Source organism: Sphaeramia orbicularis, chromosome 3, assembly GCF_902148855.1.
Source record: "Sphaeramia orbicularis chromosome 3, fSphaOr1.1, whole genome shotgun sequence".
Classification (NCBI taxonomy): domain Eukaryota; kingdom Metazoa; phylum Chordata; class Actinopteri; order Kurtiformes; family Apogonidae; genus Sphaeramia; species Sphaeramia orbicularis.
The window spans coordinates 33,495,216-33,507,941 of NC_043959.1; the positions used below are offsets into that span (position 1 = coordinate 33,495,216).

Genomic DNA, 12,726 nt, shown 5'->3' on the forward strand with positions numbered 1-12,726 from the left:
AGGCTAAGTAAAACATGACAGAAAAACAACACAACACACAGTAAATGAGGGTGCACAAAACAACTGGGGGTGCCCGAGACACTGTCTTTTAACAAATCTATTTACTGATGCATTTGCCATCGAATGACTCTATGTTCAGTTCAGTTCATCTATTCCAGGGGTTCCCAAAGTGGGGGTCGTGACCCCCCAAGGGGTCGCGAGACATTAACGGGGGTGAGATGAATTTCTAAATTCTCTTTACGTGACACTGAATATAAATGTGACAAATTGACAACAGTAGTATGACACTTTTCAATTGAGCGTAGAGAGTTTAACCTGCAATATTTCAGAAACACAGACAGACTTCTATTTTGGAAGAACGAATTTCAGGGCACTGGTACATGAGCTATCAGTGGCAAACACATAAGGCATTGTTCAGCGTACAGGTTTAACTAATGGTGTCACAATATTAAAAATAAACGTTAAAAATGTAACGTTTAAACAGACACATTGACCTAAATAACATTAACATAAACATTAACACAAACTCCCCCCCGAACCCCTGCACATAAAACAGAACACAATGAGTAAAATGTCCAGTACCCACAATGCAATGCCGCAAATATGCCACAGTATCCTTGTGTGAGTCCTGTGCTCACATTTTTTTTTTTTTTTTTAATGTTTCAGTCACTTCAGGGATAGTGGAGGTCACCAATCACTGACAACTTTATTTTGGGGGGTTGCGGGTTTATGTTTAAAGTTTAGGAACCCCTGGTCAATTTGGATGGTGCTGACCCAGTGAGCAATCTTTTGTTCTAAAAACGTTTTTAAAATGTGGCCAAGAATGTTCTCGTAATGTGTTCAGCGGGAAGTTTTCTTTAAGTTCCCAGAATGTTCCAGGATCGCGTTCTCTCAAAACATTCTAAAAATGTTTGTTGGTATCCTTCTTAAAATGTTCTTTTAACATTACATGACAACATTTTCTTGAAACCCTTAACAGAACTTATAGGGAATGTTAGCCAAAGTTGTGGGAATGTTCCCTGCGAACTGGGGACTTTCTTATGAACAGTGCACATTTCTCTCTGTACACCACATTAGCTGTAACCCCTCAGGATGGGTCATTTCTACTGAACCTCTCATTCTCATGTTATCCACAGATGTAGTGTTGTTTAGGGTGGAACAACATGCGCTTTTCAACCAGACTGGAAGTACTCCCTAAATCAGATAATTATAGAAATGCAATGCATAGGTACTGGTCTGATAAGATAAGATAAATCTTCATTATCATTGCACCAACATACTATGTACACAGTATAATGAAACTGGAGCACTGTTCCACACACTGTAAAGGAGAAACAATAAAAGCACACGCAACAATAAAAATAGAGCAAAACATACACAGAAAACAAATCTTCAATATGTGTAAAAATATGCATATGTGCAAGATAAATAAATAAATAGTGTGTAAAGTGATTGCTGATGGCCCACTGCATGTGTGAATACAGTTTTATATACAATATATAGTTCATACTTTGTGTATTAAACATGAACAAAACTCCAGAAGCTCCTGCTCTGAAGTTTTATATCTAGCCATAAACTCTACTCATTTTTTTTTTTTTTTTTTTAGAATTATATACCACATTGTTTCATTGAAATTTTCTGTGAAAGTAATTTACTCTCCAAGTTAAACTACTGCTTTTTAAGTTGTTCTTTGAAACTGTCAGTCCGAAGGACTTCATATTTGTTGTGGAACATTTTTAGGGTAAGGTCTACCAAGTTTGTGTAAATAATTGGGAAATACTGATTTTTCTTTAATGAATTTTTGAAATTTTAAAAATCCCCATTGGTTTATAATGGAATAAATTTCAAAGTGCTATAACTTGAAAACAGTTGAAGATATTAATATAATTACTATTGGCAATAGATAGGAAGTCACATATGGGCTTTCATTTAATGCCATGGCCTCTGACCTTGATTGACCTTGAAATGTCAAACCCAGACTGCAGATTTTGGTTATCCAGCTAAAAACATGTACAATCCACAGGAAAAGAAACATGAAAAAAGTCAGTTCTACAAGAAGTTTTTCTAAAGTCCAAAGTCTAAATTCAAAATTAACAGCACGTGCAATATGATGAAATACACTAGTATCACTACTTGATTGATGACACAACCTTTGACCCAAGATGATCTTGAATGGTCAAACAAATGCCAATTAATGTCTTTAAATATGTCGTTGGACTACAGGATCCTTGGTCCTGTTGTTTTTTTGATGTGAGAACTTATTTTATGGTGGCCCCAGTAACAACTGCTTATCACACTTTTAAGTCACTTTATCGTTCCAAATTCTGGTGATGTCGGAACATAAAAAAATGTATTTAAAAGCCATTACAAATCATAGATCTCAGGATTATCAGCTTGCCACACTTCCTTTAAAGCTTATCTAGTGGGTTTTATGTCTTTGAAACTGAGACGCAGAGTCTCATAAAGCCTCTATTTTGTCCAGCACAAAAACGTTTTTGTATCTCGCCTGTTTTTCTGATTATCCGAGACGGTGTCAGGGACTCTTATTCTTTTTTTAAATAATGAGCGTGAATAATTTAACTACATTGCATTACTTGCATTCAAGCAGTTATTCCCTCCACATTATTATGTCTATAGATCTTTCATGTTGAAGGCAGAGTTGGTTATCCTGTGACTGCAGCTCTGGGGGTTTGATTCCCAGCTGCTCAAGTCCAATTATATTTTGGGCTGGTTTTCTCTGGCTTTCATGAAATGAAAACTGTGAAACAAAAACTGGCTAGTTATGAGTTTTTTGTACCACTGTGTAAGAGTGCTTACTTCAAAAGAGTAAACAGTTTTACACATTACACTTTTCTAAAACTTATGTTATTTCTCCCAAACATAAATAACTTAACTGTACTGATAAACAGTCTCACTTGATTCCAGTCTGTATCTTCTCAAATCAGATATTTACTAATTATATTTCACTGGTTAATGTTTGCAGTGTGAAGTGTTGTTCAAAATACTTGAAACTCTTGTCCTATATCAAATGCATAATGTAAAGAGTTAGGACAGGGCTTTGTTTTGTAGCCTAGAGATTTATATCATCTAGTTTTAGGATACATTTTTTAGCTATTCCTACTGTTTGCTATGAAAAAACAACTGCTCTGTTGCTTCTGAAACAATCCACCACTTCCTTCTTATTCCCCTGTTAGTATGTCTGTTTTTAGCCCAGTCTCTGGGCCTGCTGCCTGCTGCTATCAAATGAAAGCTGGCTAATCAGATTTTTAGAAGATCCAGTCCTGTTCTGTCCTGAGGGTAGCCTAATAACAGATCACGCGCACACACCCACAATCAAACCCATCACTCAGGACCACTTAACGACCAGTTTTACCTCATCATGCACCAGTGCATAAACCTGTTTAAACCAGCAGGTCAGCTTTGGCCCGACCATGCTCCCTAACCTGTAGGTTCTCATGCATAACCTGACTATCCTCTGCATCTTGGCGGCTAGATTAAACTAGATTTCCAGCCACATCAAGATTAAAAAATGTCAGGATCATAGCTGGTGATGAGTTCCTTTCCTACTTTTGGTTTTAAGAAATCATGTTTCCATATTCTCAGATGGGGCATTAGGAGTTCAGCTGAGTTGTGATCCACAAGGCTGAAGTCAAATGTCTCACCCCAGCACACAGGAAAAAATCTCTCTCTGCATCATTTTCTTTTCTCTCTGATCTGCTGCTTTGTATTCTGCATATGCCACCACAGCAGAGATGCTGATAGGTTGTGATCACCGCCTGCCTGCTGAGTTCTGCGTAGCCTCCAGGGAAGCTGCACTGCCTGAGACTTCTAGGAGCTCAGAAGGGGATTGAGCCTTCAGATCACTTTTTTCTCTATTAAAGTAGACCTGTCTTCCATCCTGCCACAAAACACAGAAAGATCTGCTACAGTCTCTTTTATAAAGATTGCAGCTGCAGTTTCTTCTCTGTTCATATTTGAAAAATTTCCCTGCCTTCATTTAAATTCTTTCAGCTGTCAGCTTTCTGTAAACCTGATTATATAATCCATTCACAGCACAAGGAGAATTGTTTAAAATGCACGAAGATCATTCACTACAGCGTGAATGGGATTTTTGACATCCCTCCAAATTAAGTGTAATATGTTTTTGTATTTTAATGAAGTTACCTCATTAGACTTTTGTGGATTTCTTTTTATATGTAATTTGAAATATTTTGTTGTTATTAAGCTACAAGGTGAAGTTTGGGAGAAAAGTCATTTAGATGATCTGACCCTCATTTAGTTGGATGATGGATCCTGTCATTGCTGCAGCATTTACACCTCCTGTTTCCACAGACTCAAAAGCAAACAGTGTGAAATGCTGACATTATTTTATGTTAATGACTTGCAGCCACATGCATAATTAATACTACTGCTTAACGAATGCAGACGAACACATTTTTGCTCTCAATAATTCCTCGTTTTACCAGCACATTTAAACTCTTTTCTCCAGACAGTAAAAGAGATGTGTTTGGCTGATTCTCTGTTGCTTGACTCAATTTGTGCTTTTTTTTCATAGAGTCAGTGCAGTCTTCCACAAACAGTCATATGGTAACAAAGTAATTCCAGCTTGTAATGACAAGTGACAAGTGCTAAAAAGAATGAGGACATTAACAAAGATGGGTACTCTATGCCAACATTTGCAAGAACAGCTAGTGTCTTTTTGTACCCATACTACTCAACCTTTTCTTGAAAGCTTTGTTTGGTGTCACGTAGTTACTGAGGTCTGGCATTGACAAAGGGATTGACAGCAGGACTGCTTTGCTAGAAGCTGCTACTCAGCTCACATAGATAATCTATAATCCATTTGTAGTGCTGCAAACACTAACAAGATGCCATTTGTCAAAAGCACTAAAATAAACCGCTGTTGATAGGTTTATTGCTCATAGTGTTACAATATAATTTATGCTACAGACAAATAGCAGCATGCTTTTTAGACTCCACTAGACCTTGTTTGTTAATAGTGCTGACAGCAAGAAGGTCCTCATGGACATCCAGCTATTGCCCAAAGGCTGCTGAATATCAAATTAAACACTTGATCCTGGGCTTTCTCCTATGATATTGATCTAAGAATAACCTGATTTAAATTAGCCCTGAGTTGGGCAAATGTTAAACACAAACCACCTCCATTACTGTTTTAGCCTTGAGCCACCCTGTTGCAGCATCTGTGATTTAATTGATTGTGGTATATAGAATACTTGCTCATTTTCACTAGGAATAGGAGGGACTGAGCCTCTCTTAAAGCTATAATTATGGTCTGATTGTCTAATACTAGTGCTGCTGTTCTTCTCTGAGGTTGTCCTAAGCCAGACCTGCTTTATAATGTAAACCCCACTGCTCAGAATAACACTGAATAATAGTGTCTGGGCTGGCAGGGCAAGGAGTGTGAGCAGGGAGTTGTTCTGTTGCAGACAGATAGACCAAATCCTGAGATGACTGCAGCTTACTGAAACTATAATTGTAATGGAGATGTCGTGGGGTGGTGAAGCTGCAGCAGAGCCTTTCTGTTTAGGCCGAACTGGAACTGTCTCTTTTTTCACCACAGATAATATCACACATGCACACTTGGATGCTCCTATTGATGTTTCCCTCTCTTACAGCAGTGTATTTATCTTTATATTCAGTCTGAGGAGCTTCATAGGAGGTAATGATAGGTGTGGTTGCCAAGGGTAACATGTGCATTAAAAAACAAAATGGGTGTTATTAACAGACAAGGGAGTTTATGAGGGTCTCTTCAGTGAAGACGAGATGTCTGTGTCGATAACATTTATCATTCTAAAGGTAGAATTAGCTTTTATTTTACAACAACCAGGTTTGTGTCTTCTGTTGCCTTTTAATTTCCCCGCCCTTCACAAACTTTGCTTTTTATTTGTGCCCCTAGGCTTTATGTCTGTGTGTCTTCTTGTCCTAGCATTGCTTTCGACCAATTATAATAAACGGTTAACTTAATCCAGACAGGGAGGTTGATTGCTTCAGTTGCTGACGTGTGAAAAGCATATGACACAGGAGCTCTAATGCACCAGCTATTATAACTCACACAGATAATTACTTGCTGCGTCCTCTGAACTGTTACGTTTTTGTTGATTATCTTTCTGCTGCCTTCTTTTGTCCTGCATGGGGGAAAACAGTGGCTTAGTTAATAAATTAAACTTGCTTTTCCTTGTATTTTTGTTGTATTTGCACACTGAAAAAACAGCCAAGTGAAAGTACATTTAAACCTGGCACACAACCAGCATTAATGGTATTTAAATTGATCCCAAAGTGTGCAAGTTCTCCCCACAGACAGTCTATATCTAACAACAGAGACATTATGCTCTGTTTTTTTCTGATGGTGATGTGACTGGACTCAGATGTCCTCACATCTCTTATTAATCTGCTCAGGCTCTAATAATCTTTCAGCAGTGCAAAATCTCATTTAAAAAAAAAAGACTCGAAAAAACTTCCATGGCTTTTGTTCAGTTTCAATGTGTGAACACTTCCAGGTCAGAGAGCCTGTCACAATCATACTTCTCTGACAGCTATTCCCATATGATGTGAATTCTCTGTAACCTGTAACACTAGCTGATCCTAGCAAATGAAACACTTTTTCTGGTGGTGATTTCAAGTGTGTATGTCTGTTAGTTTGAGAGATATATGAGTTTAATTAAGGAAACACTAATGATCTAATTAACTGGTCATTTAGTTGAAAAAGCTATTATTGAGCAAATATTGGATATACACATCTCCAGACAAGCTTGGTTAAAGGCTCTGCGGTGTAGATTATCTGGATCTGTCACTTTGCCAAACAGCCATTAGGCATTTTAGAGGACTTGTTCTTGTCAGTGTGTCACTGAAGTAATAAACTAGGAAAAGAGGACGCAAACCCACGCACTGGCCAACAACTCAGGCCTGGAACACACTGTCTACCTCATGTGACGGACATGTACCCTGTCGATTTCCATTTTGGTGCCCATGTTAACAGATTGCAGATTGCATCATCTAGAAAAAAGGAGAGATGCTCATTTTTCACCTGCGAAGTTAGCAACTTCTGGCAAAAATAGTGAAAACATTGATCATATGTAAAATATTTCCAAAAGTGGTCAGATTTATCATCATAACTGACAACTATAGGTTACAGGTGCTAGTTGCTTCCATAGTCATAGTATCTATGTCTATACCAGGGGTGTCAAACATATAGCCCATGGGCTAAAACTGGCTCTCCAGAGGGTTCAATTGGGCCCAGAATGAATTTGCAAAGTGCAAAAATTACACAGAAAACATCTACAGTTAAGGGTATCATTGAGTCCCGAAAAGTTGTTTTGATAATAAATGCTATATTTTTCAGTTCCAGATGCCTATGATCTGAAAATAGTAATGCACATATGTAAATGTTGAACTGAGGCATAATATTGTTAAAACTGGATTTATTTTTCTTAACAAATTTCAGGTTGTTCATGGATGTTTAGATTATTCACATTTCATGTGATAATAGATTTTGTAACGGTAAACATTTTTATACTGTATTTTTTACTTTTTTGCACTAAATCACAGAGAAATTTGGACTTGTCATTATTTGGGAGTTGTTATGATATTGTTTTACTGGTCTGACCCATTTGAGGACAAATTTGGCCCCTGAACTAAACTGAGTTTAACATTCATAGTCTGGACTATATTTGAATGCATCTCAAAGTTTTCCCAAAACTATGCCGCAGAGCTGAGTAGCTCAGACTGCCCGAAATTTACATGAAAATGAAAACACAACGACTTTTACACAACATGCTCCTGGTTCAGAAATGAGAGCGTTATATCCATTGAAAAACTAGAATGCTTTTCATCTGGGAGGGTTCAAAGGAGGGCTGGTTTTACTTCTTTCATAAATTCATCTAGGCACAGAAAACTCATAGAGGATTAATTCGTAGATATTCATTAATGAGATATGCATACAAAGTTTTATAATGACAGCTGATTTTAGTGCATTGTAACACAAACAAATACATATGCAATATCACAACACTCTGTTCACCTAAAACATAAAAAATCCATATATTTGACCACAAACATTGACTAAGCCTTTATAACTTGTTTCTTCACATAAGGCCTCGGTACTGGTCTTATGATTGTGTTGTTTGAACCGGTATATCTCTCTTGAGTGAAAGAGGAAAAAAAAACAGACATACTGTCACCTCCTGTTCTTAGTGTGACGTATTACCCTCTCCTGAGGCACACCTCTACTGACATGATGACTGTCCCTCAAACTGTGTTTCTAAGCTGATGTGCTTGATAAATAACAAGTATGAATTCTGGCAGATAATACATCTACTTGACACACAAGCTCAGTATATCCGTCTGTGTAATGATTGGCAGCCCTAGCAGGTCGTTTTCATGACAGGGCAACATTAGGTTTATTTATTATTATTACAAAGGGGCCTTTTGTTCAAAATTAATGCACTTTATATGTCATTCCTTGGGAACTGCTGCATGTTAAATCCTCGCTGGTCTGACATGCCATCAACCCTACTCAAAAATAATGGACTTGGAAATACTATATTCATCCACATAGGCAGTACTGACACCTTTTAGTGATCATGCATTAATGTTCAGGCCAATTAAGCTTATTATACTACAGCATTGGTGTAGTGAAAGCATCCAGAAATTAGAAATGTAATATTTTTGTGGAGTTTTAACATTTCATGAATAAAGGTGCATAGTGGATTAATGGAATGAACTGTAATACAAAGGTAAGTCAATGTGGTAAGCCAATAAAGGTATGAATGGATCAAATGTGAGGTTCGTCTCTATAGAGCTGCTGCAGATATACAGTAGTCATCTTTTATTCCTTTTCTTCAGAGGCTTACTTTATGAACTCATTTTTCTATGCAGGAGCATTGGTGCTAGTGTTAATGTCTGAGCAACGTGTCATCCTGCAGACACACAGAACAAATATTCTACACATGACCACTTTTTTTTGGTGTTGTTAAATAACTTTTCATTAATACATTAAATTGCTAAAAGTATTGGGACTTCTGCCTTTACACACACGATCTTTAATGACGTCTCATTCTTAATGTGTATGGGCTTGTGTGGAGTTGGCCCATCCTTTACAGCTATAACAGCTTCAACTCCTCTGCAAAGGCTTTCCGTGAGGTTTAGGAGTGTGTGTCTGGGAATTTTTGACCATTCCTCTAGAAGTTCATTTGTGAGATCAGGCACTGATGTTGGATGAGAAAGCCTGGCTCAGTCTCTACTCTAATTCATCCCAAAGGTGTTCTATCTGGTTGAGGTCAGGACTCTGCAGCTCAGTCAAGTTCTTCCACACCAAACTCACTCATCCATGTCTTTATGGAGTCATGTTGGAACTGGAAGGGGCCGTCCTCAAACTGTTTCCACAAAGTTGAGAGAACAAAATTGTCCATCTGTGACAGGTCTGCTGAAGCATTAAGAGTTCCTTCCACTGGAACTAAGGGGCCAAGCCCAACCCCTAAAAACATCCCCACGCCATAATCTTCACCAAACTTTACAGCTGGCACAATACAGTCAGGCAAGTGCTATTTTAATTTTATGTTTTAAAAATTACATGTTTATAACCTTGTTACCTTTTCGGGTGACAATTCAACATCTGTCCAGGGACTGCAGATGAAAAATAAGCCCCTTCTACACAGCACTTCTCTTACAGGAATATTTCGCCTTTATTCCAGAATGACGTCTGTGTAAATGAAATAGTCGGATCTTTTGGTCCCACCTCTGTCATGGCTTTGTAACACCTCTGGAGGTAGTAACAGAGCTGTGATAAAGGTGGAATCATGATTTTGGAACGCTATGGAAAAGGAACACCTCTCGTTCCGCAACCAAGGTGTTGTTTTGATGACGTACTGCATGTGCGACCCCCACACCGGGGGGATTTAAAAATCAACTCAGGCCGTGTACAGTAAACAAACATATCAACACGACCAGAAAGATGTCAAACTGGGGAGATGCCAAGATCCGTGAGCTGTTGTCACTTCATGTGGAGGACTCTATTCATGCTAACATTTGTGGAACGGTGAAAGACAGGCACTGGAGAGGTTAGCAACACCGCTATGCTCGGGGTATTTCTGACGTGTGAGTTATATGTCACACTATACACTGCGCTGCATCACTGCCCCTTTGATTCCAGAACGCAGGACCACTGTTTAAAAGTCCAGACTGTCTCATCTCTTTTGCGCCTTTGGCTTGGCCGTGAAAATTAGTCAATGATGGAAAAAAGGTGGGATCACCAGTTTGCCTTTTTTCTGGGATCTGTGTGTAAAAGTGGCTATAGTCATTAGGCTAACTGGTACATTTACAGCAATGTGAATCAATGTACAATGCCCTTGTTAAATAAACCAATAAAAAAATGTATAAAAAGTCAAATAAAGTACTGTTCTCCTGGCAATGGCCAAACCCAGACTCATCAGATTGGCAGATTGAGAGGCATGTTTCTTTACTCTGGAGAAATCCATCCTCGAGTGGTTTTGCCTTGCACTTTTCAATGTAAGGCTTGGATGCAGCTGCTCCGCCATGAAAACCCATTCCATGAAGCTCTCTGTGGACTGTTTTTGAGCTAATCTGAAGGCAGCACATAGTTTGGAGGTCTGTAGCTATTGACTCTGCATCAGCATGCACTGACCCCGCTCTGTGATTTTACCTGGCGTACCACTTCATGGCTGAGTTGCTGTTGTTAGAAATTGCTTCCACTTTGTTATAATACCACTAACAGTTGACTGGGGAATATTTAGTGGCAAGGAAATTTCATAAATGGACTTAAGGCACAGGTGGCATCCTATCACGGTTCCACACTTGAATTCACTGAGCTTATGAGAGTTGACCCATTCTTTCAAAAATGTTTGTAGAAGCAGTATTCAATTCTAGGTGCTTGATTTTAAAAACCTGTGGTCATGGAAGTGATTTGGTGAGGTGTCCCAAAAATTTTGGTAATATAGTGCATTTAGTCATTCATAGCACTTCAGCATCTCGATGAACTGATGCTGTCTTCCCTTCTATGCCCCTCCAGAGAAGTTGAAGAGGAATTAGAGGTGGTGTGGCAGGCAGCTACCAGAGAGAACCAGCAAATGAAGGACATACTTGTAGACCCCAAGTTCAGCTTGGACCTCCATAACTTGGTCTTCTCCTGATGAAAACCAACACATCTACCCAGCATCCATCATACAGCTCTGGACCTCAGCTGTTCATTTATCAAGCTTTCTTCCAGATGAAACCAGACATAGATCATCACAGTAAGTCTTTGGAGGACAACATAAGCAGGAGTTTGATTCCGATCGCTTAAACTTAACTTAGTTTTCTTGCAAGATAAAAGCACAGATATTCCTCTACATCATATTTATCAAATACTGTTATAATATCTGACATCTCTTTTCCTGGAGGCCTGTATGATAAGAGTTAAAGTCAAGTTATAAACATTGCTCACTTGTATACACACACAAATGTCTGTCAAAGAAATGGGTTGCAGTAGAACATGAATGATTAAACAGCGCATCAAATGAATCATGACTAAATACACAAAAGCCAAAAAAATCTCAGCCGTGTATGTCTGAGATCAAACTGGGTTGTCAGACAGTCAGTAGAGTTTTGTAATTTTCTTTTTTTTTTTGCTTGTTTTTGAATTTGTCTCAGGGCTTTAAAGACTTTTTTTCGGAGGAAGAGTTAACATGCCAAGTGTAACAGATTATTAAGTATAATATGCTAAAGAAAATGTAGTTTTTCATGGGGAATTGTCTCTTATAGAATATAGCCAATGTTGCCATCTGCTGGACCATGAAGTGATGATTATATTATCACAAGGCAGCACCATTAACACTACTCACTAGACATTTACAGTGAAAACCTCACTATTATCACATCAATCTAGCACTTTTGGACAAGAGGCAGTGTTTATGGTGTTTAAAAGGGATTTGCTTTTTCTAAACTAGTTTGCACATTAAAGAATTTAAGCTAAAAAAAAAAAAAGTGTTTATATAAATCGAAACACACAAGCCATGTGTAATCTGGGGCTTCCTGCTGATTTAGCTGAATCAGTTCATTGTGTTTACTTGTGATTGAATTTGCTTTAAATGCACTAATGTTGTGACAATTTGGTACCGTCTAAATAATAAAGAAGAGATTGTACTTGAGCTGACTGAATTTGATTTTTAAGTTCCGTGTTTTTGTTCTACCACAACACAGTGATGCTAAACCCATAAAGACCCAAACAGCCACCAGTGACCAAAACCATCGACCAATCTTAAATGTTTAATACCTGTTGATCCACTAACCCTATCAATAAATGTAAATAATTGGTGTAAAATGCTGCAGTTTGTCATCTTTTTCATGGTCATCAGATATGACCCATTTCAACATTCAGAGGCTCCGTACTGAACGTGGAAACACCGTCATCTACAACAACATTGATTCACCAGTAAAACCCATGGAGTTGGATCAGTGACAGTGGATGGAGACACTTGGTTTACGTTCAATTAATGATAGATTTTTACTGAAAAGTCACCTTTCTTCAGTTTTCTCTGTTTTTTGGTATAATAACTGTCAAGTTTAATCTGAGCTTTTATGAACATCTATGATTGGTACATTAAATATTGGAAAATACATGATTTTCATTGGAAAAATGCTAAATACAGAGGATTATTTCATAATAAATGGTGACAAATCACTTGAGAAATATTAAATATAGAGATAAAAATT

At 38.0% G+C, this 12,726-nt stretch overlaps 1 protein-coding gene across 1 annotated transcript in view; it reads left to right on the forward strand.

Annotated features, from left to right (window-relative positions):
* The window catches only part of cep89 (centrosomal protein 89), a 55,559-nt gene extending 43,398 nt beyond the window's left edge, over positions 1 to 12,161 (forward strand). The window contains exon 19 of the mRNA XM_030131191.1: positions 11,045 to 12,161. Within this exon, the coding sequence (XP_029987051.1) occupies positions 11,045 to 11,165 (121 nt within the window). The 3' untranslated portion in view covers positions 11,166 to 12,161. The remainder of the gene's footprint in view (positions 1 to 11,044) is intronic.
* The last annotated feature ends 565 nt before the right edge of the window (positions 12,162 to 12,726 follow it).